We start from the raw sequence: 23,376 nt of genomic DNA, 5'->3' as shown, positions 1-23,376 counted from the left end.
CACACAGGAAGTCATACCGGCTCACATTTACCCTACTGCAGTAACAGATCCCTTCTAACTGGGCTCATAGCATGGCTTTCAGATCGTAAAAAGAACTCGTGCTAACCAATGATAAGAAACTACTAGGGCTAGTTAACAAGACAGATTACTACAGAAAAGGAGATAAATAATCTCCCATCATCTGCTGAACGACACCATCTCAAGGCCAAACTCCTAACACAAAGTCCCCTGGCGATCCGAACCCCCATGCTATGGATTCTATTCTGAAGTATTCGTTAGATGCACAAGTCCAAAATCTCCTATCTTCAAAAAAAACCCTGATTGCCACAAAGGGGAAGCAACAGTGAAACTAGAAGGAAAAAGCTGCAGAGAGAACCACCTGGCCAATCTGCAACAGCTACTAAACTGGGATTGGATACCCGGAGAGTGGGACAAAGGAAACCAAGACTCAGGCTGATTTTCCAGGGACAAACACCTCTGTGTCAGAAGCACTGAAGGTTTCTATGTCCATAGAAATCTGTTCTTGCTGGGTTTCCTCGACGGGTGGAGCTGTGGGTTCCTGGGATTTCCCTCAGCAATAGGTAATGTCTACACTGCATTCTTACTGCTGTATTTACAGCATCTGAGGTGGAACCGAGGCTGTGTCAGTGTGGCTGACTGACATAATAATAGGTCCCACTCCTGCTTTGTTCTGTCTTATTCAATACATAGAGCAGGTAATTTAATGATAACGTGTGGCAGTACAGTTAAGCTGCGTCTTTTTTATTTTAAACTAAGTTAATTAGAATGTTATTAAATAATGAATTCATTTTTGAATTTATTTATTACGTTATTTTAATACAGAGAAAGGAAGATTGATGCCATTTTAAAAGATGAACAGCCCAGGGGAAAAGGAAAGGGACTGAGATAAATATTGTATCTCCAAGAAATTAATTACATATTTTGTTAGGGGAGATAATAGCTTTGTTTTCAGTAGAAGTGATAGCCTGACAAAAAAAGCCACATATAGCACATACACAAAATGACCCTGAAATACAAACTTCACTAGGTTTGTTATCTTAAGCTGCTGTTAGGTGAGTTTCAGACCCCAAAGGCGTAGAACTGCAGCTCTTAGCAAATCGATTTACTAATCCACCCAGGACTCTATCAATCCCGAAGCCAATCTTTCCACCTATCACCGAAAACCAGGGTTCCAGACCCATGCATAAGAATGTTCGATGTGTCAAATAAATTGAAGTTCCTATTCAAATCCCTGTTCCCTGCCAGTTCTGATTGCAACTTTAGCCATTTGTGCCATAATCTACTTACATTAAACAAAGCCTGCTGGGTAAATCCTGCTGAACTTTCCACCTTTTCCTGACGTCAATGGACACAAGCATTGATTCTGCTATTCAGTTATGACAGGAAGAAGTGGCCATTCACGTAGGTGCTAATGTCTGGTGCCCTCTATTATGGAAGCTCCTTAATGTGTTCAATTGATAAGAATGAGAACAGGGCTCCATTCCTTTAGTTAAAAAAAAAAAAAAAAAAAAACTACATGTCATCTAAGAACCCATGGCTCTATATCTGGCGTAGAGGTCCCAGAAATTAAAAAGGTGCAAGTGCTCCCTGCACACAGGATGCTGGTCACATACACACAGGTAAGCATGGAAGCTTTTGCTAGGAAGGTTTTGTTCATTTGCTATTTTGAGACAGGCACTCATTGTGTAAAGCATGGCCTGCCTGGAACTTGCTATGTAAGCCAGGCTGGCTAACACAACGAATGTAGAGAATGTGCTGTACACTTAACAATCCACCTTGGCTTTTCCAACAGAAGTTGTCAGATACCCTGAATGAGGCTGGCTTATATCCCTGCACACCACAAGCACCATCAGTGGAGAATACTGTCCCTTTTACCTTCACAACATATGTGTGCCTGGCTCAGATTACCAGCACTAAACCCAAATATACGATCTATTTAGCTGGGTGCTGTTAACAGGGACTGAGGAAGGAGCCAAAGTGACAACCAATGATGGAGAGCCAAAATAAATTCTGCGACATCTACATCATAGAAGCAGAAACAACAACATTTACACATGGCCTGTTATGTGACACTCCACAATGCACTGTAATAATTCCCATAAAAACTCCCATCAGATAAGCCATTAGCGCTGGATGTCAGCTCACAGAAGAGGAAAGATGTTAAAGAGTTGTCCAGACTCACACTCTCATGAAGCAGCAGTGCCGGCATTCACACACCAACCTGCTGGCTCCAAAGCCTTTTCTGTTGGCAGTAACCACCAAGAGAACCCCGGATGCTGTACTGGGCCCTGCCTGGGTACAGGCAGCTCTGTGCCCCCAATCAAAGACTCTGTCTCTTAGTGAAGGGGGATTAGAAAATTATGTGTGGCATGTTGACATTTCTACATGCTTTCAGGAAAAACATACTCCCTTTAATCCACATGTTAGGTATGGCTTTGGTAGTAAAAGACCATAAAGGGTTTGAAAATGTTATGTTCTCACATGGCTACTTTTCTACTCATTTGTGACTACAAAAGGTCTTGGAATGTCAGTTAGGAAGTATTCAGAATCTTTGGAAGTCATAAGGCTGGTTCTGAGCATTCTCACGTTGGTAGTGTCTGGTCTCTCTCACAGCACTGAAGCAATGCAAATATGTCTCAGCATCAGCCAGGCACTCTGTGATCAATGAAAGGAGACCCTAAAGGCAGACTATTAGTTTCCTTAACTGATTTGAATCAGATCTACTTTAGGCTCTGTGGAGATTTCCATCAGAATGACTTCTCTCAGCTCAGGTTTGTCTTGATGGAAAAATGGAAATAGCAGATGGCAATTAATAGAAAGTTCAGTGGGATTTTTTTCAAAATAAATGATAATTAAATAACAACATATATACACTGCTCTGAGTCAAAACAGTCAAAACTCAATAGTCATTATGCTAGGTGCTTTTAGCATTCATTATTTGTTTGTCTGAGACAGACTCAGACTCTGTAGCTCTAGCTGTCCTGGAAACATTGCTCTGTAGCCTGAGAGTGAAGTCGTGGGCCTGCCTCACCTCTTGAATGTTTGATAGTACAATGATTAAACCACTATGTCTAGGTACTGTTTTAATTTACAAAACTTGGGTTTGTGGAATATACCATGATATTCTGACATATAGACATCACTGATGAATGACTACAAGCTAATAACTGTCACTTCTCTTATCATTTTTCCTGGTGGGAACTTTTTAAAATATATAGTCAAAAAGCTTTGAGTGTGGCTGTGGTAGAGCCTAAGCAATAGTTGGTCACTTATAACTCGCCACCCTCCCCCCCCAAAAAAAAACTGCAACAAAATAAAAGAAATAACAACAATAAATAAGCAAAACCAACAAGGCAGCTATAAAAAAACCCAACCTACTTTCCCAAAAATTTCAGTTGCTATGAACTATAGCTTCCGTGTTCTACATCAGATTTAAACTTTCTGCTCTATTACCTTGTGACACCTGATTCTTGTCTCCAGAGGGACTGGGCTCAGGGCTAGAACATTCACTGTCTTGGGTACTGCATGATAAGCTAGAACTAGATTCTTCAGTATGATCTGCTTTTATAGGACCCTCTTCCCACTAAGGCTGCTGGTTTTGTTTGATGTGTGCTATTGCGATAATAACACTCTAATCAAAACCTTGTGGTGGAAAGGGTTTGATTTTTATTTTAATCTTACAGTCCAGCATTGAGGGGTGCCAAGGTAAGAACTTGAAGCAGAGATCATAGAAGAATGCTGCTGGATGGCACACTTTCAGGCTCAGCCCAGACCTACCGACCTAGGGATAGTACTGCCCACAGTGGGTAGTGCTCTCCTGTATCAATTAACAATCAAGAAAATGCCCCACAGACATATCTATAGGCCACTCTAATAGAGACAGTTTGTCAACTGAACATTGTTCTTCCCAGGAATGTCAAGCTGATAAACAAGATTAGCCATCACATATGCCTAAGACAAAGTCACTTTGTTTTAAGAGAATCTCTTCAAATCTGTTAAGATGTCCAGTATAGTCTATTCTGATACTTAGCTCAGGAAATGAGGTAAGCTCACATGCTATCAGAAATAAAACCCTTGTGTCTACTGAGCGAACACACCTGCTGTCCTTGGTCTATATCCTCACTCATAAAAAATATGGGGCCTTCTTCCCAAGGACTGCCCACACTGTGCCTGAACACAGAGGAACAGGCATGAACCTACACTCTGTATACCACAGAAACACTATCTGGCGAGTTCTACAAAGGCATTCAATACAGCTATAACACCCTGTAACTACAGTCTTAGCTTTGGTCTTTTTAGATTGGTTTTTGAGTGGGAAGAGATATCTCAGCTCAAATGGTGGAGGTTACAGTACTTCTGAGATTCACTTAAATAATTCATGAACTGGCCTACTGGAAATAAAGAGGTGTGGGTTCCACAGTCTACCAACCCTTTTATCATTTGAATCCAGCCCTTACTCTCATTGTGATACTGGGGTAACCTCTGGAAATATTGTCCCAAGTACAGTGAAGAGGAACAGCATGCTCATGAAGGTTCAGGAAAAAACAAACACTAGTGCTTTCCCCTTCATTTTTTGCTAATGAGAAATGGGTGGGGGTGTGTTAACTCACAGCACCTTAGCTAATCTCAAAGGTCAACTTGATGAATGTAGAATCTGGGGTCTTTAATCTTAATCATTAAGATGGGAAGACCTGCTCACCGTAGATAGCACTGCTCCCTAGTCTAGAATCCTGGGCCCTAAAAGGAAAGGGAGCCGAGCACACGCATCCACTGCCCTCCGCTTTCTGACCACCCTTCTTGGCTCCTGTTGCCTGTCTTCCTTTTCAGAATTGTGATCTCCAATAAACCATGTGTCCCCAAGTTGCTTTTGTCAGAGGACACTTTATCATGGCAACAGGAATGGTAACCAGGACACTCAGATTTTTACATTTTTTTCTTTCCTGCTTCCTTCTTGTTCGTTTTGAGGAAGATGTTTTAGGGTTACTATTCTTGTAATGAAACACCATGACCAACTTGGGGTAAAGGGTTTATTGCTCTTACAGTTCTGTATCACAGTTCATCTCTGAAGGAAGCCAGGACAGGGACTCAAACAGGGCAGGAGCCTGGAGGCAGGAACTGATGTCATAGAGGAATGCTGCTTACGGGCTTGCTCTCCAGGGCTTGCTCAGTCTGCTGTTTTATAGAACCCAGAACCACCAGTCCAGGGGTGGCACCACCCACAATAGGCTGGGCCCTCCCTCATCAATCACCAATGAGGAAAATGCCCTATAGGCTTGCCTGCCTGCAGTCTGATCTTACAGAGACATTTTCTAAATTGAGGTTCCTTCCTCTCAGAGGACCTCAGCTTGTGCCAAGTTGACATGGCCTCAAACTCCCAAGTCCTCCTATCCCTTGCCAAGCAAGTGCATACATGACCCCATAGCCAACCCACCCCCCCCCCCAAGTTTCATTTACAAGTTAAACAATGCTTGCTTCCTTTTGGTGCAAATTCCGAGTACTGTTAACTTTCCTTCTATTGGGTTTTGCAAGCTTAGAGCTTAAATGGATTGTAGGTTTTGGTGATTTGACATGCCCAAGGGCTTTGTACCAGGCCTGGTGCCAAGTTAAACCATAGGAAGGCATAGACTGCAAGCACATGAGGTGGAGCTAAGCAGAGGGGACTGGAGCTTCCTGACCCTTCCAGTGAGGGCACCTTCCAAGACAAGCCGGGTGCCATTCTCTTGGCTTCTGCTTTAGTTCCTGAAAGAAACAGCTAATCTCAATCTAAAATTCCCACAGGCACACACTTTAATTCTACGACAGTAATTGCTCATGTACATATTAATAGCTCTCAAAAATCTGGACCTTGCCGACTAATTGGAACAATCTGTCTTGACGCGTAGATGTGATGGCAGTTAATAGAAGAGCCATGCTCTGGAAGAACAGGTTTCAAAAAGAGCATTTCCTGGGCTACAGGACTAGCCCCCACCTCACAGCCGGAGGCAAGTGGATGAATGTGTTTACTAGGGAATAACTAATTTATTTGGGGCTTTCTCATCTTTCATATAAGAGGCAGGTTGGAGGGAAGATTTGCTTCTTTAAACATCTTTTAAATGAATGAATTAAAAGTTTCTACTCTCAGGAATTAGATTCTTGCTTTGCAAACGAGGGAGCCTACAAGTAGAGGCTATGATAAGAAAATGCCATTTTCTTAGCAGGTATTATTGCTTATCCTGCTATGGGATTGTGTTCCTTAGCTGGTACTCAGATGTAGAAGCTTACAGACAGTCCTCTTGCCCCCCAAAGTGTACATGCAGCCATTGCAGATATTGGAGGGAGTTAATAAACAAGTAAACAAATCAATAAGTAATTTCAGAAAGTGATGGGTACAGCGAAGGAAGCATGCAGGGCCGAGAGGATAGAGCACGCAATGCTGTGAGTGGGAGAGAGGCCAGCCACAAGCAACACAGCAGGCAGAGAACACACAGACAACTAGTGACAAAAGCAGAGTGGAAAGACTCAGACAGGGAGAGGGAACAGGAGTCTGAAGTCGGATCTTGGAAGCTAAGGAGGGGGTTTCTGGATTTATTTACAATATAGCTGGAAACTAACAACTGAAGGTTTGAAAGCAAAAGAGACTTCAGGGACAGAAAAGACAGTTCATTCTGGAAAACATTCCTGTGGGAGCTTTAAAGCCTGAGTTCCAGCCTAGAACTAAAGTAAAAAGCCAGGTGAGGTGGCTCACCACTGAATCCCAGCACCGCGGAGCAAAGACAGCCAGATAACCCACTGTAATTGGCATGCAGTAACAGACCTTGTTGAAAAAAAAATCAAGATGTTGGGTAGGAGTGGTAATGCATACCTTTAATCTAGCACTTGGGAGGCAGAGGCAGGAGGATCTCTATCTATGAGATTGATCTACCTTAGTGAATTCCAAGCCAGCTGGGCTACATAGTAAGACTCTCTCAAAAATTAAAAAAACAAAACAAGGTTCATCTACGGGATCCACATGCAACCGTGCATATGAGCACACACATAGGCCCAGCTGCCTGCAAAAGAGAAAGAATGACAATAAATCAAATAAACCTTTACAAAAAGAAATAGATGGATGAGCCAGTTCGCGTGAGGAGGAAACTAAAACAACAATGACATGAATTCACACTGTCCGTTAGGACTGAACAATGTGATAATGGATTCCCGCCTCGTAGACCACTGTAGGCAGAGCATGTATTTGCTACATCTAAGATGCCAAACATTCTGGATTCTCCCATCAGCTTCCCAAGGGCAGAGTTGGGCTGTTTGCACAGCATGGGTGTCATGTCCATCATGGAAAGGACTCCACTGCACACCAAGAGCTGACCAAGGACCAAACAGACTTGCAGCATGCTTGATAACGAATGCCTCTCATTTCCATCATGCCCTCACTGGACTAAAATGTTTGAGGCAACCCAACTTAAGTTTGGTGTTGAAAAGATGCTTCAGAACAAGCCAGGTCCAGCTCCACGTACTGCAAGTCTATCAACTCAAATCTACACTGAAAACGGAGCTTCTTTTATTAATGCTAGGTTTAATAGCCACTTCTCTGTTCTCTGCTATTCTTCAGCTTATAACATTTATTATGCAATGAAAACTGGAATGTGAATACTATATCATCAGACATTTTAAAGATTTTTTTTTCCTTTAAAAGACCTAATGGCTATATTGGGTAGTTATTCATGATTTCTCCTTAAATTTTTCCTATTAAAAAAATCAAGAAATATAAACTTTATCACCCAAGTGAGCATTGCTATCCTGCCTCCCTAGAGGTAGGAACTGGCTACTTCTGCTCAAAACAGTAATCTCCCCAGAAGTAGAAACCTCAACTTCTCACCGAGCTCGGGGAATCCAGGTCTCTTACTTTCCAGGGCAGCCAGGAACTCCTAAACTGTTCCTGCTTCTCTGAGGAGAGCCACATATCAACAGCCTTGCATCTCACCTGGGCTCCAAGGCCGGAGGTAGGTTCCCTTGGGCAGATGACTGTTTCCTGAGTCATGGCCCTTTTGTCCTGTCTTCCCAGGATGCAAAACTCCAAGCTGTACCACACATATTCCAGGCACACCCTACCTTAGGACCTATCGAAGTAAAATCCCCATGATGGGACTCTGTCCCATAAGAGATGGGGAAACCTCCAAATGAACCAATACCTTGAAGTCTAGAAACTGAAGAAGAGCACAATGCACTCACCCCAACCATCCAGACAGAAGGTTCTCATCCCCATACTACAGGATATGCAAATACTCAGGGTACTAGGGGCGTGATTTGGGCCGGTCCTCAATTAAATGGTTAAAGGAAAATCAATTCGGTTTCTGTGATAGATAATTGTAGACACTGCCCACATTTATTGGTTACCAAACTATTAAGAAAAGGATACATTTTGCAGGGTTTTGTAAATATACTAGGTCAAAGCTCACTTTTTATAATGAAGATTTAAGACAAGGATGCAAGGCATAAATACACATGGTATGTTTCACACCCAGTTATGTTATTTTAACCCACAGGTATCCTGTTGATACATGAGACAAGAACTGATAGAGAATCAAACTTGCAGAGGTAAATTCAATGGGAGAAACAAACACAGGGGTGAGTGACAACTGGAAATTTTGTTTATCCTAAGTCACCCGTGATCTTGGAATGCTAAATACGGACAGATAACTAAGAACTGTATCTGAAAGACTGTCTGTTCCACAGTAAAGCTGCCAGGCTTTAATGGAGGAAGTCAGATGTGAGAGGTATTTGAGTTTTAAAGTCCTATCATTTAAGAAATAATCAACAACTCAAGAGAGGATCTTTCTCTCTTTCTTGCTTGCTTGCTTGCTTTTTACATAAAATTGAGTTTTGCTGAATTTGCCTAGCTAGTGAGCATAGATCCCCATAGATGTTTCTAGAACACAGTCTTCTCTGAACACAGTGGCAGGCATACAATCCAGTTAGGAAGCCTTCAGAATGTCCTTCCTGTTCCATTCAGGGGTGCTATGAATTTCTCTGCCAGGGATTTAAAGGAGCAAGAGCAAATAGACTTTCTTTCAAACTTGACTTCTTTCTACTCCTTGTAAATCTTTCTGACCGTACCTTCTGAAAGGCGGTGGCACTAAAGAAGGAGCTAAAGGCTTTAGATTTAAGGTAGCTTGAAACCTTTCTGCTCAAGTTTTGACAGGACACAATAAAAGAGGGTGTTGGGGGTTGTGAGCTGCAAGCTAGTAAATCCTCTGGACTTGAACTCACAATACATGTGACCAGGCTGCCTGAGGTCTCAGCCATCAGTGCACAAAGGTCTCCTCAGCCAGCTTTATTTGAGTTCCTCAAGTTGGAAAAGGATTCTGAAAAGAACAGAGCTCAGAGTTCTGGCAATAAACATTACAAAGGAGAAAAAAAAGAGAGAAAAACCAGGAAGCTTATAAAGAAATATAGTCTGTGATACATGCAGCTGAAGTATCTGTAATAAAGGCGGTATATCCCAAAATGAAACAGCAGAACTGTAAAGACCTATTGGTATTTTAACATACTTTATTGTACGGAGTTAAGAGGGACTATATGAGGTTTGAAACAATGTTAAATGCTTACAATAGTGAAAAAAACTAACTTATCCAATACATCACACAGATACCAACCTGCATTCACCCCTAGTGGTTACAGCGTTTAAGAGACATGCCACTATGACCTACAGTTGTCAGGTTGTGAATTGGACCCTTCAATTTGCTCATCCTACATCATCAGTTACTTTATTTACTTTGACCTCTTTTGTTCTTATTAAAAGAGCAAGCATGACAGAAACCCTTCTTGAATAACTTCCTTTAGTTTCTTGCTAACTCATTACCTAACTCCATTACTATGGTCTAGAGCCTGTAAGCCTCCATGTTTCTACATTGGAGGCATCTCTTGCATGTGGCTAGTGAGGAGGTGAGATACAGATGTGGCTTGTCCGGCTATGCTGTTGTATGAATTGGACAGTGAGGTGGCTCTGTGGATAATGAACCTTGCTGCCAAGTCTGGTGAGCTGAGTGTGAGCCCAGTAACCCCCATGGCATAAGGAGCATGGTTCTCTCAAGGCGTCCTCGGACCTCTGTGCACATGCGCTGGCAGTATGCCCCGCCCCCATAAAAGAAATTTAATAAGAAAAATTGGGTTTCAAAGATTTAGTATAAAAACAGAATGCAAGAGATCTCAGTCATAACTTTTTATAGTTGGTTTTATGTTGGAATAATATTAGGGCAAAAATAACAGATTATTAAAATCAATAAAATTGTAGTAATTTTTATGATAAATAATAATAAAATAAACGGCTCAATGTAAATCAAACCACCTGTTTCTCCTTATCTCTTTTAGTGTGTATTATAAAAACTCAGAAGAGCAATGTGTGGTTCCTGTGACATTTGCTCTAAGCTGGTGCAGCTCTCATGGATTAGACAGAAGTGGTCAGTCTAGATACACACTCTGACATTCTTCACAGATACTGTACCATTTATACGGTCTCTCTGGCTCATCTGTGAGCATTAGAAGTCCCTCTGCTTTTTTCTTTCCTATTGGTCTATAGATGAAGAATCTAACAGTATTTCTTGGATGATTTTAAAAACTACCTAAAGCAATGTCAAATGAAAGAAAGAAAGGAAGGAAGGAAGGAAGGAAGGAAGGAAGGAAGGAAGGAAGGAAGGAAGGAAGGAAGGAAAAACAATGAAATCATGAATCAAATGCAAACAAGCACAGGCTACATTTCTCAGACCCCTGAGCTGAGGCACTAGAGCAGCAGGTCTCAACCTTATGGGCCTCAACCCTGTGGGGGTAGGGTAGCCTATCAGATATCCTTTACATCAGATATTTACATTGTGATTCACAATGGTACCAAATTTACAGTATGAAGTAGCAATAAAAGTAATTTCGTGGTTGGGGGTCACCCCAAAATGAAGAACTGTATTAAAAGGTCGCAGCATTGGGAAGGTTGAGAACCACCACTCTTGAGCATCAACATGGGTCAAACCTCTCACTGTTGCATGAGTTCAGGCATTCTGAGATTAAGATGGGCATGGAACTAGAGCCTCCGTACAGCCCAGTATGAAATCAAATAAAGAAACACATGGAAATGTCTCAGCACACACAGTATTCATTAAGTTTCTCGACAACATAATTTCTCCACACCCATCACCCACTACATTCCCAGTCTTCTCTATGGCTGTCTGAAGGTCCTGAGTCACCAGGCTTCTTCTTGAAGCAGGACTCCAATTCTACCAGGTCTACTGGTATAGTTTTCAAGGTTTGTCATCTCCTTGGTTAAAATCCTCAAAATCACCTACTAGCAACAGGAGACAACATGTGGGTGACACACCAGCAAGCAGCCCTCAGCCTAGTCCACACCTAAGGATGGCTGTTGACTGCACAGGGACAGGCTCCTTCCCCTCACAAAACTTCTGTAACAACCCACATCAAGGGATCCACAGAAAAAAGACAACTCAGCCCAGGGCAACTCTAGACTTTAAAATAGACTCTTTGTTGTAAAAAAGTCAACATCTAAGATTCAGGGAAATCCATGGACATTTGTCAGATGTCACTTCAGAGCAGATAACCAACAAACACGAGGAAAGCATAGAACTAGCCCTACAGTACTCAACATCCGATAGAAAGGCAAGCAAGCAAGACACTGGACTCTATAAAGAAAGCTTGTTTCAAAAGGACTGTAAGAATTTTGTTGTATACAGAACAGTAGGCGGGGGGTGGGGGGGTGAGAGATAGCATTATCTTTAAGAGAACGTGTCTCAATACTCCTTAAGGGACGTTCTCTCTGGTGACAAATCAAGATGCTACCAAGTTCATAAGGGCCGTAAACAATTAGTTTTGAGTAAGTAAATCAAGATGCCAGTATAATTTTCAAGATGACAGAAATGTCAAAACACTCCTTGTGTCCTCTGAGGACTTATGGACAGGATCCCATTTGAACTGTCAACCAGAAGAGGAGAAATATCTAAACCAACATTTCTAAAAGGAAAGGCAATACTGCCGTACAGATAAAGGAAAAGGGTAATTCTCATGTAAGTTTAAAAAGATACTGTGTTAGGGGTCAGTGAAATGGCTTCACGAGTAAAGGCACTTGCCTTGGACACGTTGGACAACCTGAGACAAAAAAAACTAAAGACCTACATGGACAAAGAGAGGAAACAAGTCCTGCAAGTTGCCTTCTGACTTCTACATGTGCTCTTAACACACACACACACACACACACACACACACACACACACCAAATATAAGACAAATTTTAAACAGGTATTGTTAAATAAAGCTGAACTGATTTCTCCTTTATTATTTATTGTTGTTATACAAAGTGATGGTAGTCATTGTGGCATTTTCATACATACATACTCACATACATAAATGAACAGTTTAATTTTTAAAGTGGAAGATGCTTCAAATCCCTTAATATGCTAGCCTATGACATAAATCTTTAGGAAGGCATGCCTGTGCTTAAATTTATTCTCAGCAGAATGCAGAAAAGAGTGGACCTAACATTAAGACCATACCTACCAAACTATGGGGGTCAGAGATCAAAGTGGGACAGCATGTCCAGATGCTTGGACTATTTGAGCTGTGAAGATACCACCATGCATGCAGTGGGTGGAGAGGGTGACACCATGGGCCACCCATCCTCTGGCTTAGCAGACAGAAGGTGGACATGAATCTCCTGAGCCAGAACCTAGGGGTCACGGCACACACTATCTTGCCAGAGAGAGACAGAGGTACTCCAGGGCAGAAGAAAGATATGTTTCATCTAAGGGAAGCTGCTGGTCTTCCTCTGTGTGGGCAGGCAGGCTGTGAGCAAGGATCTTCCGGGCACAGCTAGGGAAAGAGGAAGGGAAGGCAGGTACAAGGCCAAACAGAATATGGGAGAAGGGAGCTCAAAAGGAAGTCAGCACAGAACTGGCCACGTCTTGGCTCCTTGACAGTCCCTCATCCTGACCCAGAACGTTCAGAGCATCCTGTGAGAATCGGTTCAGAAGAACACCCAAAGACATTCAATCTTGCAGACAGAAAAATGGTCAATATTCTGGGTCAGGGCTACAGTGACCCAGGACTCTCTGTAATAAAACAATGAAGCCATTCACAGGACACTAGAACCACAGGATGGTCTTAGACATTTCTCCAAGACCAAAAGGAATCTTGTCACTATTTTTTGCAGAAACTTACTTGGTGATGAAACCTGATATGAAGGGACATGGAGCTATTTACAGAATGTATTTTTCCATTCACTATGGGCATTCTATTCAGGGGCAGATCAGCTTCCATGATGTGCATGCACACACATGCACACACACACACACACACACACACACACACAAGCCTTTCTAAAAATTGGAGATTCTAAAACATCTGGCCTCCAGAGTGTGAGATGAGGAGTTGCCACCCTGTAACATATGGCAATGTGTACATGAAATGTAGGAAGAAGACAGTCTTTGCTTCTCGTACTTGCTGAGGAAGCCCTAACCAGAGCTGAAGCAAACCAGCTGGGAGTCTAGCGGGGAAGGGCACAGACAATCAATTTGGATCATTTAAGCTTATTGAAGACTTCAACTCATAAAAAGTCTGAATCAACAACTCCTGTAATCTCTTATTGTAATAAATACGATTTTAATTACCTCAGACAACAAGCACGCAATGAACCTCCACTTAAATGGAGCTCTCGGATGTTCTGTCTAGAGGTTTTCCTTTGAATTCACTCCAACTTCAATTATTAGTAGAAATATGCTGTGATTCTATTCCTGTTTGTGTGTTAGGAACTGTCAGTTACAGGATCAACTATGGGCCAAGAAAGGAATATGGAACAGGGAAAGGAGGAGAAGGTAGCATTCTTAGGAAAACTGCAGAAGCACTGAAGTCCAAAGCCAAGAAACAAAGACTGAGCCATTTTAAAACCACTCTCCCTTTCACAAGAATAGTTTGAACTCTGCGACAGACACCTATACTACCTCACATAAGCAAAGTCTCCTGTGCCTATGACAACTCTCATGGTCTTACACAATGCCACCAACCTCAGGACCTTTGCATAGTTCTGTTCTCACAGCAGGCTCAGATTTATCCCTTTATCTCTCTATCTCCATCACCTTTCATCTCTTGGCACAGTGTCCCTCTGCTTCAGAGTCCATCTATAACAACTGAAAAGGCATTATGGCTCAGTGATTGGTCTCCTGCAGTGTCACCTCCAGTACACAAACAGCTGGAGGCAGAGAAGTGGCTTCCAGCTCTACTTGTGTGTCACTAACATCTGTAAGGCAGAAAACCCAAGGAAACCTTCAGTTAGCAGGGAAACTGATGCAGGGCAGCAGAGGATACCAAGGACAACAGGTCCGTCCTACAATAGGACACTGCAGTCACTCTCGTCTACTTTTCTGAGTTTGATTGTGCAGGAAAAAAAGAGAAGAAAAGAGAAGGGAAGGGAAGAGAAGGAAAGGGAAGGGAAGAGAGAAAGGGAGAAGGAAGGAAGGAAAGAAGGAAAAGGGAAGGAAGGAAGGAAAAAAGAAAGGAAACTAGGAAAGAAAAATAACTGGCTTTTGAAAAGCATTGACTTTGCTTGGACTGTATAATGACTTTCTAGTTACCAATTAGACTGGATCCAATCTACTGTAAGACCATATCTAGGATTTCAGCCAGGAAAATGGAGACAGGTCTAAACTGTGGATACCTAAAAGGCCATAGATATTTTCAAAGAATTCCTGGGAAGGAGCAAAATCTACAAGGCTGGCTTTGTTGCAGTTTCCCCTCAGGAAGCGGGACCAGGTTCTGATGAGACACATGCTTAAAATTCAGCCTGCAGGGCAGAAGCCTGCCACAGTTGCTGAACTTACGGGGTTGTGCTACACGTCAAGACACAAGGTAGATTGCTTTTGTAACCAACACAAGAGGCCAGAGTTATTGTACAGGGAACAAATTTCTCAGTATTCAAAGTGTTTATGGTGGTGTCCCTGAGATGAAGAGGGCTTAATCCCATTAAATGTATGCTTTCTTTGCCCTGGTGGCTCACACATGTGACACTAGTGACATCTGTGGGCTAGAAGACTTCTTGTATAGAGGGTTATTACATAAACTGGCACATTACCAGCATCCTGCCCTCAACTAGAAACCAGTAGCATACCAATGCCAATAGTGACAATGGCCAAACCATCAGAAAAGATGATTGGTGTTCTCTGAGGGGTCACAGGGAGAGGTCCCACTGACCCACTTCAAAAATCTCAGTGACATCCTCAACGAAGCCTCTTTCTAACTGTAATGGCAGGAATGAAGGTACTCTAAACAGACACTGTGTCCCTCCCTTTCTTTATCAGACTGTTAAAACAATGCCCTCCCCACATTGGAATTTGCTCTGGAACAAGTTGCTGGGAGAAGGAAAAGGCTGGAACCTGGTGCCAGCCAGAGAGGAAGTCTATTTCCCAACAAGAGATTTCTCTGCAAGTAAGATATGTATCTCTACTTGTGGAGGCCAGACAGCCAACGGTGTCATTGCTTAGAAACTAATCACCATGGCCTTTTTTGATACAAAGGCTCCCATTGGCTTGGACCTCACCAATTAGGCTAAGCAGGCTGCACAAGACAAGGATTTACATGCTACCATAGATGGCTTTCACACGGGTAAGAGGGACCAAACCCAGGCTGCACATACTATATCAACTGAGCCATCTCTATAGCTCTTCGGCTCTGCAGCTCTACTGTGGAAAGGCATTTTCACGTTAGCCTAACAAGGGACACCGAAGCCAGGACAGTGGTGATGGGTGGGGCCGTACTAGAACCAGGAGAGTTTAGGTAGGAGGTCTTCCTCCCTCTACTTGAGCATAAATTTCATGTCAGAACCCTGACAATGAATTTGATCAGGCCTCTTTGTTCTACTTCCCAATGGGGCTACACTTTATAAAATATGTTTAATAGGCCTTTTGAGGATGAATGAATGGTCCAACCTACCTTGTTAGGGCTGCCAGAGCCCTGGCTCTGACCTTAACATTCCAATAACACAGAGTCACCTTTATACATACATAGCACATACAAAAATGATACTGGGGATGCAGATCAATTTTTCCACAATAAACTGAAACTTTTTTTGGAATATAATGTAGATACATGTTAGGTCTCAAAGAAACCCTGGACAAATGGCAAGCTGAGGTACTTGTTAACATATCAAAGAGGCCTCTGGCTAGCTCAAGCAGCATCTCACAGTATCTGTGGCTCCTCTCAGCACTTCTCACCTGTCCCTCACCTGAAACTCCTCCCTCCCAGGGGAATGGGCTTCATTTCTAGTCCCCAACTTCTCTTTCCTATATAATTCAGCCATTTGGCTAGGTACCCTGTTGATCCACTATAGTCTTCTGGTCCCTGCCTCCTGGTCTCTCAGCTTACTCCTGGCCTCCTGTTTCCTGGTTCCCTCTCCTCTCCTTTTTCTCCCGTTGACTTTCTCTCTTGATCTCTGCCCCCTCCTCTTATGGCCCAATTCAGTGTGCTGCCCATGTTCAGTTAGGACCCTTCCAGATGGCTCTAGCTGTTTCCTCCCTCGTGTCTACAATAAACCTTCTCCTGAACCCTTACCCAGGAGCATGTCCTCATTTTTCATTCCATATGAAAAGAAATAAGCCGACTCTGAGATGCTTGAACAGGATTACCAGGAAGAGCTAGTGTAAATAAGGAACTTTAGTAACGCAGGCTATCACAAAGTTTTACAGACGCATTTGAGACAGAAGTGAGCAACTTTCATGTGCATATTTTACAGTTAAATTGGATCCAATTGCCTTTAATCCCTGCAACTTAAGTACCTCCAAATATACCACTAAGAACATCAACATGTTATCACAGTTTATGAAAGCAAGCTATGAACCAGCTGGGCACGAGGAATCCACTTCACACAGTCAGGTTTACTCTCTAATGCCATTCAAAAGCAAAGAACCCAAGCAACTTAGCCAAACAGTGAGTCTGGGCATCACTAGTAACACAGAGTATTAGTGTCATCAATTGATGGCACTCTTCAAGCAATGGGAAAGTCAAACAGCTTTCAAAACTCAAAGCCTTCAAAAAAAAAAACATAGGTCTCAGCTATACACGGTGTGTGCATAATGAACAGCCCTCGAGGTAGAGGGTGTGACTGCAGATGAAGCGCGCGCGCGCGCGCGCACACACACACACACACACACACACACACACACCCTGCTACCTAGGTATTCTTTTCCAAGTCAGATTAGGAGCACAGTTCTTTTGTTCTGAACAAGGGACAAGCAGCTTTCAGAGCAAAGCTGGAAGAACACAATCCAGCCCTTCAACCCACACTGCCCATGGGAAGCAGAAGTAGGGCGGGACCAGAAGGGAAAGCTCACACTTACAAACACCATGGAACTTTGATTCTAGGAAGCAAGTTTGTCATGTATAAATAAATAAAACTAAGACTTGTAAGAAGTGACTCATTCCATTCACAGGGCAAGAGGGCCCATTCAGTTGAAACTCTCCTCAGAATCATATAGTTAGTGTGACCAGGAGAGGAAATCCCACAGACAAGGGTGTGCAGGGGAGATTTGGGTGCTACAAATTAATTAAGCAAATAGAAAACATGAATCATTTTTTCAGAGTAGCTACTTCTGGTGTCTCTAGGAACAGTATGTAAGAGAGAGTTCTATGTCAGTGTAGGTGATATTATGATACATGTGAGCATGTGTATGAATGTGTGCAGATATGCATTCATGTACGTATGTTTTCATCCACAGTTTTTGGCAGCTGATCCTTCAAGAAACTTGAGAATCCTTTTCAAGAGAATAGAAACTGTCCATAAGGCCAGTCCAGAAACACTACCCTGCCCCAACATTGTGTCTTGGGATTGCCTATAAAGAAATTCTTGGTGTTACTTTGATGGTGTAATGAGCCCTACCACCAGTTCTCTATACAGGGAAAAAAAATGCTACAACCAGCCCAAGCTAAAAGGAATCTGTAGAAACAGGTCTTAGTAAGCTGTCCTGCCCCAGCTACCAGCACTAGCCCAGACATTATGGTACATGCTTCCATAGTCCACACTTAAATGAACAAGAACTAATTCTTGGGGACCCTAGAAGCTCCTGTACCCAGGATCTCCCCAGTCCTAATCATGTTTCCTTTTCTCTAACAACATTGTCAAGAACCTTTCAAATATCCACTGCAACAAACTTGGGAGATATAATTAAGGTCTATGAGCTGTACTAGAAAAATTAGTAACATATAGGGGTGTCCAGAGTCTCACAGGAAGAAACTTGTGACAGAAGTAGAGGTTGCCTAGTAGAAGTAGAGGTTGCCTGGTAGGAATGAGGCTGTCTGCGGGATCTACAGAATCTCCACACAGAGGTCATGCGGGAAGGAACGGACATCAAGAGCTATGGGTGGCTGGGGTAGAAGCTTCAAACATTCTTGGATCTAGAGTGGTCTGTGTCATGAGAGTACAGGCAGAAATGCTGAGGTGGAAAGCACTGTCCCACTGAGCACAAAAGCACTCCACAACAGAGATATCAGTGCCTTTCCCAACTTACACAAGGTCTCACACTAGGTAATACACCTAATAGTCTATAGTCACACATAAACCTGAAATATGTGTATTTTCATTATGAAGAGAGTCCCAAACATTTATCAGACTATCAAATCCAGGACACAAATTGAGAAACATTTGTTGCTGAAATGATACTCTGCCATCTGGTTCTTGTGATTAAAACAGTCCAGCATTCCATAGGGACTCTCTGTTTTATACAACCAAAGACTACCAGCATATCTATTGAGATCTGCCACAAACCTGTCAGGCTTAGCATATAGGGATGCATATAGGGATCAAGCCAATCAGCACATGTTATTCCAACAGAACAAAACTCAAACACACAAAGAAAGCAAAAGAGGCTCACAATGCATGTCATATGCCAGGTGACACTAATGAAGGCTTGGTTATGACAGGACTCCTTTGTCAACTCTATATATCAGTACCAGCCTAGCTTTGGTTGCCAGCCTAGCTTTGTGAAAAGATGGCCTCAAAATGTTTGAGGAATGAAGCAGTGTTACCATCAGTTCTAGGAAAAGATGACAGTGGCTCACACCATCAATGATCACATCCTGTCTTAACAGCTGGAAAGAACCAAACAAACCAAAACAAACCCTTCAAAGAAGATTCTGGGACTTCTTTCCAAGTCATCAGCCTTTTCATTTTCTAAAGAGTGACAACAAAGTCTTCTAAGCATTACATAAAATGTCACCTTCACAGAAAAGAGGGCTTGAGAAGCAGATTGAGACGAGAGACTGTGTCAAAGGCAATGAATGATAGGTATCGCTAAGGAGGCCAAAGTTAGCATGCTTTGGACGCTTTACGGCTCTCTTCTTGCACAAAGAAGAGACTTGTGGGGAGCTCTTTGCTCTCCATACAGGGTTTCCTGAGAGGAAAGCAGGGAATGTCCGCTTAGCCTGCAGAATGACTGAGGTAAGGACAACAGCCTCCAACAACAGGAATCCCAGGGACCCCGTTTCTCTCACCTCCACAGGAAATCTCCGGCCATTGACGCTATGCTCTGAGCCAGCGGAGCCATTGCTGTGGCCCCAGTGAAACTCCACCTTCTCAGCTTTGAATCTGCCAGGCAGTCCAGCACCACTCACAAAATAATCATCTTTCAGCAGGATGGCAACTGTCAAGTGGGAAGGAAGGGAAGGAAAGAAAAGTAAGTTTCAAACACAAGCTTAAGTTTTGTTGTTTTGTTTTTGTTCATCGATTCTTTCAGTCAAGTTAATGATTACTACCGTGTGGACCACTTTTTCATACTCCTATAAGACAAGTCAAAACCAACAGTTTCAGTAAAAGAAGGCATTGCTGCTATAGAGGGTTCCTGGACCACTAAATGATTCTTGCTACATAGCGCAAACCTCTGAGCCTTACAGCCACCTTCATGACAACAGCTGTGACTGCTTATAAGATACCCCAGAGACTGGGTTTGCAGGCCACTGGAGCTCATTCACAGAAGAAGGGGGAGGGGAGGATTATTGGACTTCATGATCCCAGCCTATCCTTTCTGAACCAGCTAACTAAATGTCATTCAACCCTAATGACGCATGGCTCCCTGATCTCAAGAGGTGCTAGAACAAAGTGAATTCAAGATTAACTGAAGTGGGAATTACAGCTGTGTACAGCTGTGGGGAAGTCACCATGTAGACACGTGGGGGTCATCCACATTTCTGCAAGTAACCAACCCCCCTTGCTTGTAAATAAGCCTAATAAATGCATTCATTCCCCAATCTGGCCTCTGGTGGGCTTTATTTTGGTTTGTCACTGGTGTCCTAGAAGGAGGGGGACAGAAATTTGGTTACATCTTCCTATTGTGGCAGAGAGTTACCACAATAGTTCTAAATGATCACAATTCCTAGGGAGACTGAGAAAACCCATTTAATATAGAGGAGAAAAATGGAGATGCTTCCAGAAAGCAAGACACTTCTGAAGCGCTGGTTCTTGAGGCTGCCCCAGGATTCAAGGACCAAACCAGATGAGAACCATGCAATAAGCCACATGTGACAGGCATGTTTCTTTTACCAAAACAAAACAAAATAAAAATAAACAACAAATAACAAACAACAATGACAATGACAACAAAAACTTAGGCAAGTGAGCACCAAAAAAGAATTTGGGTTTTGTTCTCTATTAAGGTAACAACAGTGTAGAGACAGCCAGAGCTGTGGACAGCCATCTTCATCATTACTACCATGCCCAGCAGGGCAGCGCACAACCGCATCAACAGTAATTCATGAAATCATTGGCCCATAATTGTATTTCCTCTCCTGCTTTCTTTAACTCCACGCATACGAAAATTATGCTCAGTTCATGACAACCCATGAGAGCATCCACAACATAAAGACCTCAATCAATTCAAACCCCAAAATGTAGTTCTCTTCCTCCAACCTCAAGAACGAATTCAAGAATTATTTGGATTTCCATTTCCATAAAACTTTAGTTTGTGTGAAGGGAAATGTGATTATCTAAATGCATACAAAACAGTTTCTCTTTTAAACTGCTCCAGGCTCACTCTCCTTTTTGTTCCCTCTAAAGTTGATTCATTCATTCATTTAACAAACTCTTATTGGCTGCTAAATACATGGAAGTTGCCAACCGATACACTGATTGGCTTAGGACCAAAGGCAAGCCTGTGTTGGCGAAGGGAAAGCACTCAGGTTCTCATTGTCTCCTCTTTCTAAAGAGATCCCAGTCACAGCCTTGCAGAGGAATCCTGCATGAGAATTAGGTCTGCATAAAAGATAGGGACTAGACTAATGACCCATTTCTGAAACAGGGCAATTAGTCTCAGTGCTTTGCTATGGAAAGGAAGCATTAGCTGAGAGAGAAGGAGCCCTGATCACATCAATCCCCCTTTATTGCATTCAAAAGGCACTTGTTCACCAACTTTTGAAAAATACACAGCAAATGTTCAATTACTGGGACAGTGCATTAAAGAATAAAATGAAGTAAAAGCAAGCATTTCTTGTGCCAATTAAACAAGCTATGGCATTGTTCCAGTACTGCTCTGTTTGGGGCATGCTTTAGAATAGAGGTCGGCACACTTTCCCTTTAATGGCCATTAGTAAATATTTTAGGATTTGCAGAACACTGAGCCTCTGGTGGAGACTTGGTAGGATAGAAGCAGACAGAGACCATATGCAAATGAGTGAGACTACATGGTACAAAAACGTTATTTAACCACATTGAAACTTGAACTTAATGGAATTTTTATGCATCATAAAGTATTATTCTCCTTCTGACTGTGTGTGTGTGTGTGTGTGTGTGTGTGTGCATGCACATGTGAGTTCCTGTGGGCATGTGCATATAATGTAAGCATCAGTATAGAAGTCAGAGGTCCATGTCAGTTGTCTTCCTCAATAGCCCTTTAGCTTATTTTGAAAGACAGAAACTAGGCCAGTGAGCCTTGAGTCCTCTTCCCTCGGCCTCCCAGCATTGAGATTACAAGAAGGTACTATCTCACTCAGCCTTTATACAGGTACTGGGAATCCAAAGTCAGCTCCTCATCCTTGTGAGGCAAACACTTTACCCAGTGAGACACTTCTCCAGCCGCCTTTGATGTGTTAGCTATTTAAAAATATTAAAGTGGGCAGATGGCCTGCCACTACATGGAAAAATATTATCAAAATTATTACAAAGTTGAACACATATAAAACTATGTATTCAAATTGATGGGTATAAAGCTATTATAAAATACTTTCTAAAGTGCTATACGACACCTCCATGTGCTTTTCAGGTCAGTACAGAAACACACAGGTGCCCCCCAGCAGTGTCTTAAGTGCTGTCGATTATTCTAGCCCACTATGATTTCTACAGAAGCATGGAAGCAAAGATTTTGAGTGTATCTTTTAGGACACACCCAGGGACTCAGCATCATCTCATGAATATTTGATTCTACCTAAACCATTTATGTCTCTGTCAGGGGTCATTTTACTTGTTTTATATGAATAATTAAAGGTATAATTAGGGAACTGTATAATCTGAAACATTAATCTCAGTTTTCATTTTATGGAATTTCTCACTAGATACACAGCATGCCCGTGTACATATACCCTTCCAAAAATAGCTCATATTTTGTTTACATTTTGAAACAGGGAAGAGAAAGCTTCCCCAGTTATCTTGAAACAACGCTTATAAGGGCCAGTGATAGATGACAGCAATATTTCGAATCAGGGAAAAAAAGGTATTTTCATGGACCACAAAAAGTCTCATGACAGAGTAGTGTGACCTCAAGCATATTCCCAAATTCTCTGTGCCTCAATTTCCTTCACTGTTCACAAGGGTACGGCCACAGTGTGAATGCCTTAAGGCCAAAGGGTATCACTTTCCAAAAGCACCATATGCAGGGTTAGGAACCTGGCACAGACACAGCCAACAGTGTCTCCTGTCAATCATTTCTGTGACCAAGGTTGGAGAGCAGGTCAGATGCAGGGGGAAGCTGTAGCCACATAAATGGGCTCAATTCAGGCTGCATGTGACTCAGTGGTAGAATACTTGCCAGCATGTTCCAGGACATGAGTTTAGTTACAAGTAAAACACACATGACAATATTTTAAATTGTTTCATTCATTCATTCATTCATTCATTCATTCATTCATTCATTCACTTTCCATCCCGATGGCAGTCTCCCCTCTCCTCCCAGTCCCTCCTTACATGGCCCCTTCCCCCAACTCCTTCTCCTTCACCTCTAAGAAGGGAGAAGTCCCTCCCCGGGAAACAACCATGACACCTCAAGTCACTGCAGGACTAGCAGAATTTAAATGTAAAGTCAAGGGTCCTGGAGCCCTGGGTAGGAAACTTGGGAGCTGAATGGTCATTTTCAGTTTGCTCCA

At 42.5% G+C, this 23,376-nt stretch overlaps 1 protein-coding gene across 2 annotated transcripts in view; it reads right to left on the bottom strand.

Moving 5' to 3' along the window:
* The window catches only part of Ptprg (protein tyrosine phosphatase receptor type G), a 680,661-nt gene that overhangs the window by 245,737 nt on the left and 411,548 nt on the right, over positions 1-23,376 (bottom strand). For both annotated transcript variants that reach the window (XM_031344861.1, XM_031344870.1), the window contains exon 4: positions 19,522-19,670. In XM_031344861.1, coding sequence (XP_031200721.1) covers positions 19,522-19,670 — 149 coding nt within the window. The remainder of the gene's footprint in view (positions 1-19,521; positions 19,671-23,376) is intronic.

The sequence above is a fragment of the Mastomys coucha genome, unplaced genomic scaffold (genome assembly GCF_008632895.1).
Source record: "Mastomys coucha isolate ucsf_1 unplaced genomic scaffold, UCSF_Mcou_1 pScaffold10, whole genome shotgun sequence".
Taxonomy (NCBI): domain Eukaryota; kingdom Metazoa; phylum Chordata; class Mammalia; order Rodentia; family Muridae; genus Mastomys; species Mastomys coucha.
This window is presented reverse-complemented; position numbering and strand designations above follow the sequence as displayed.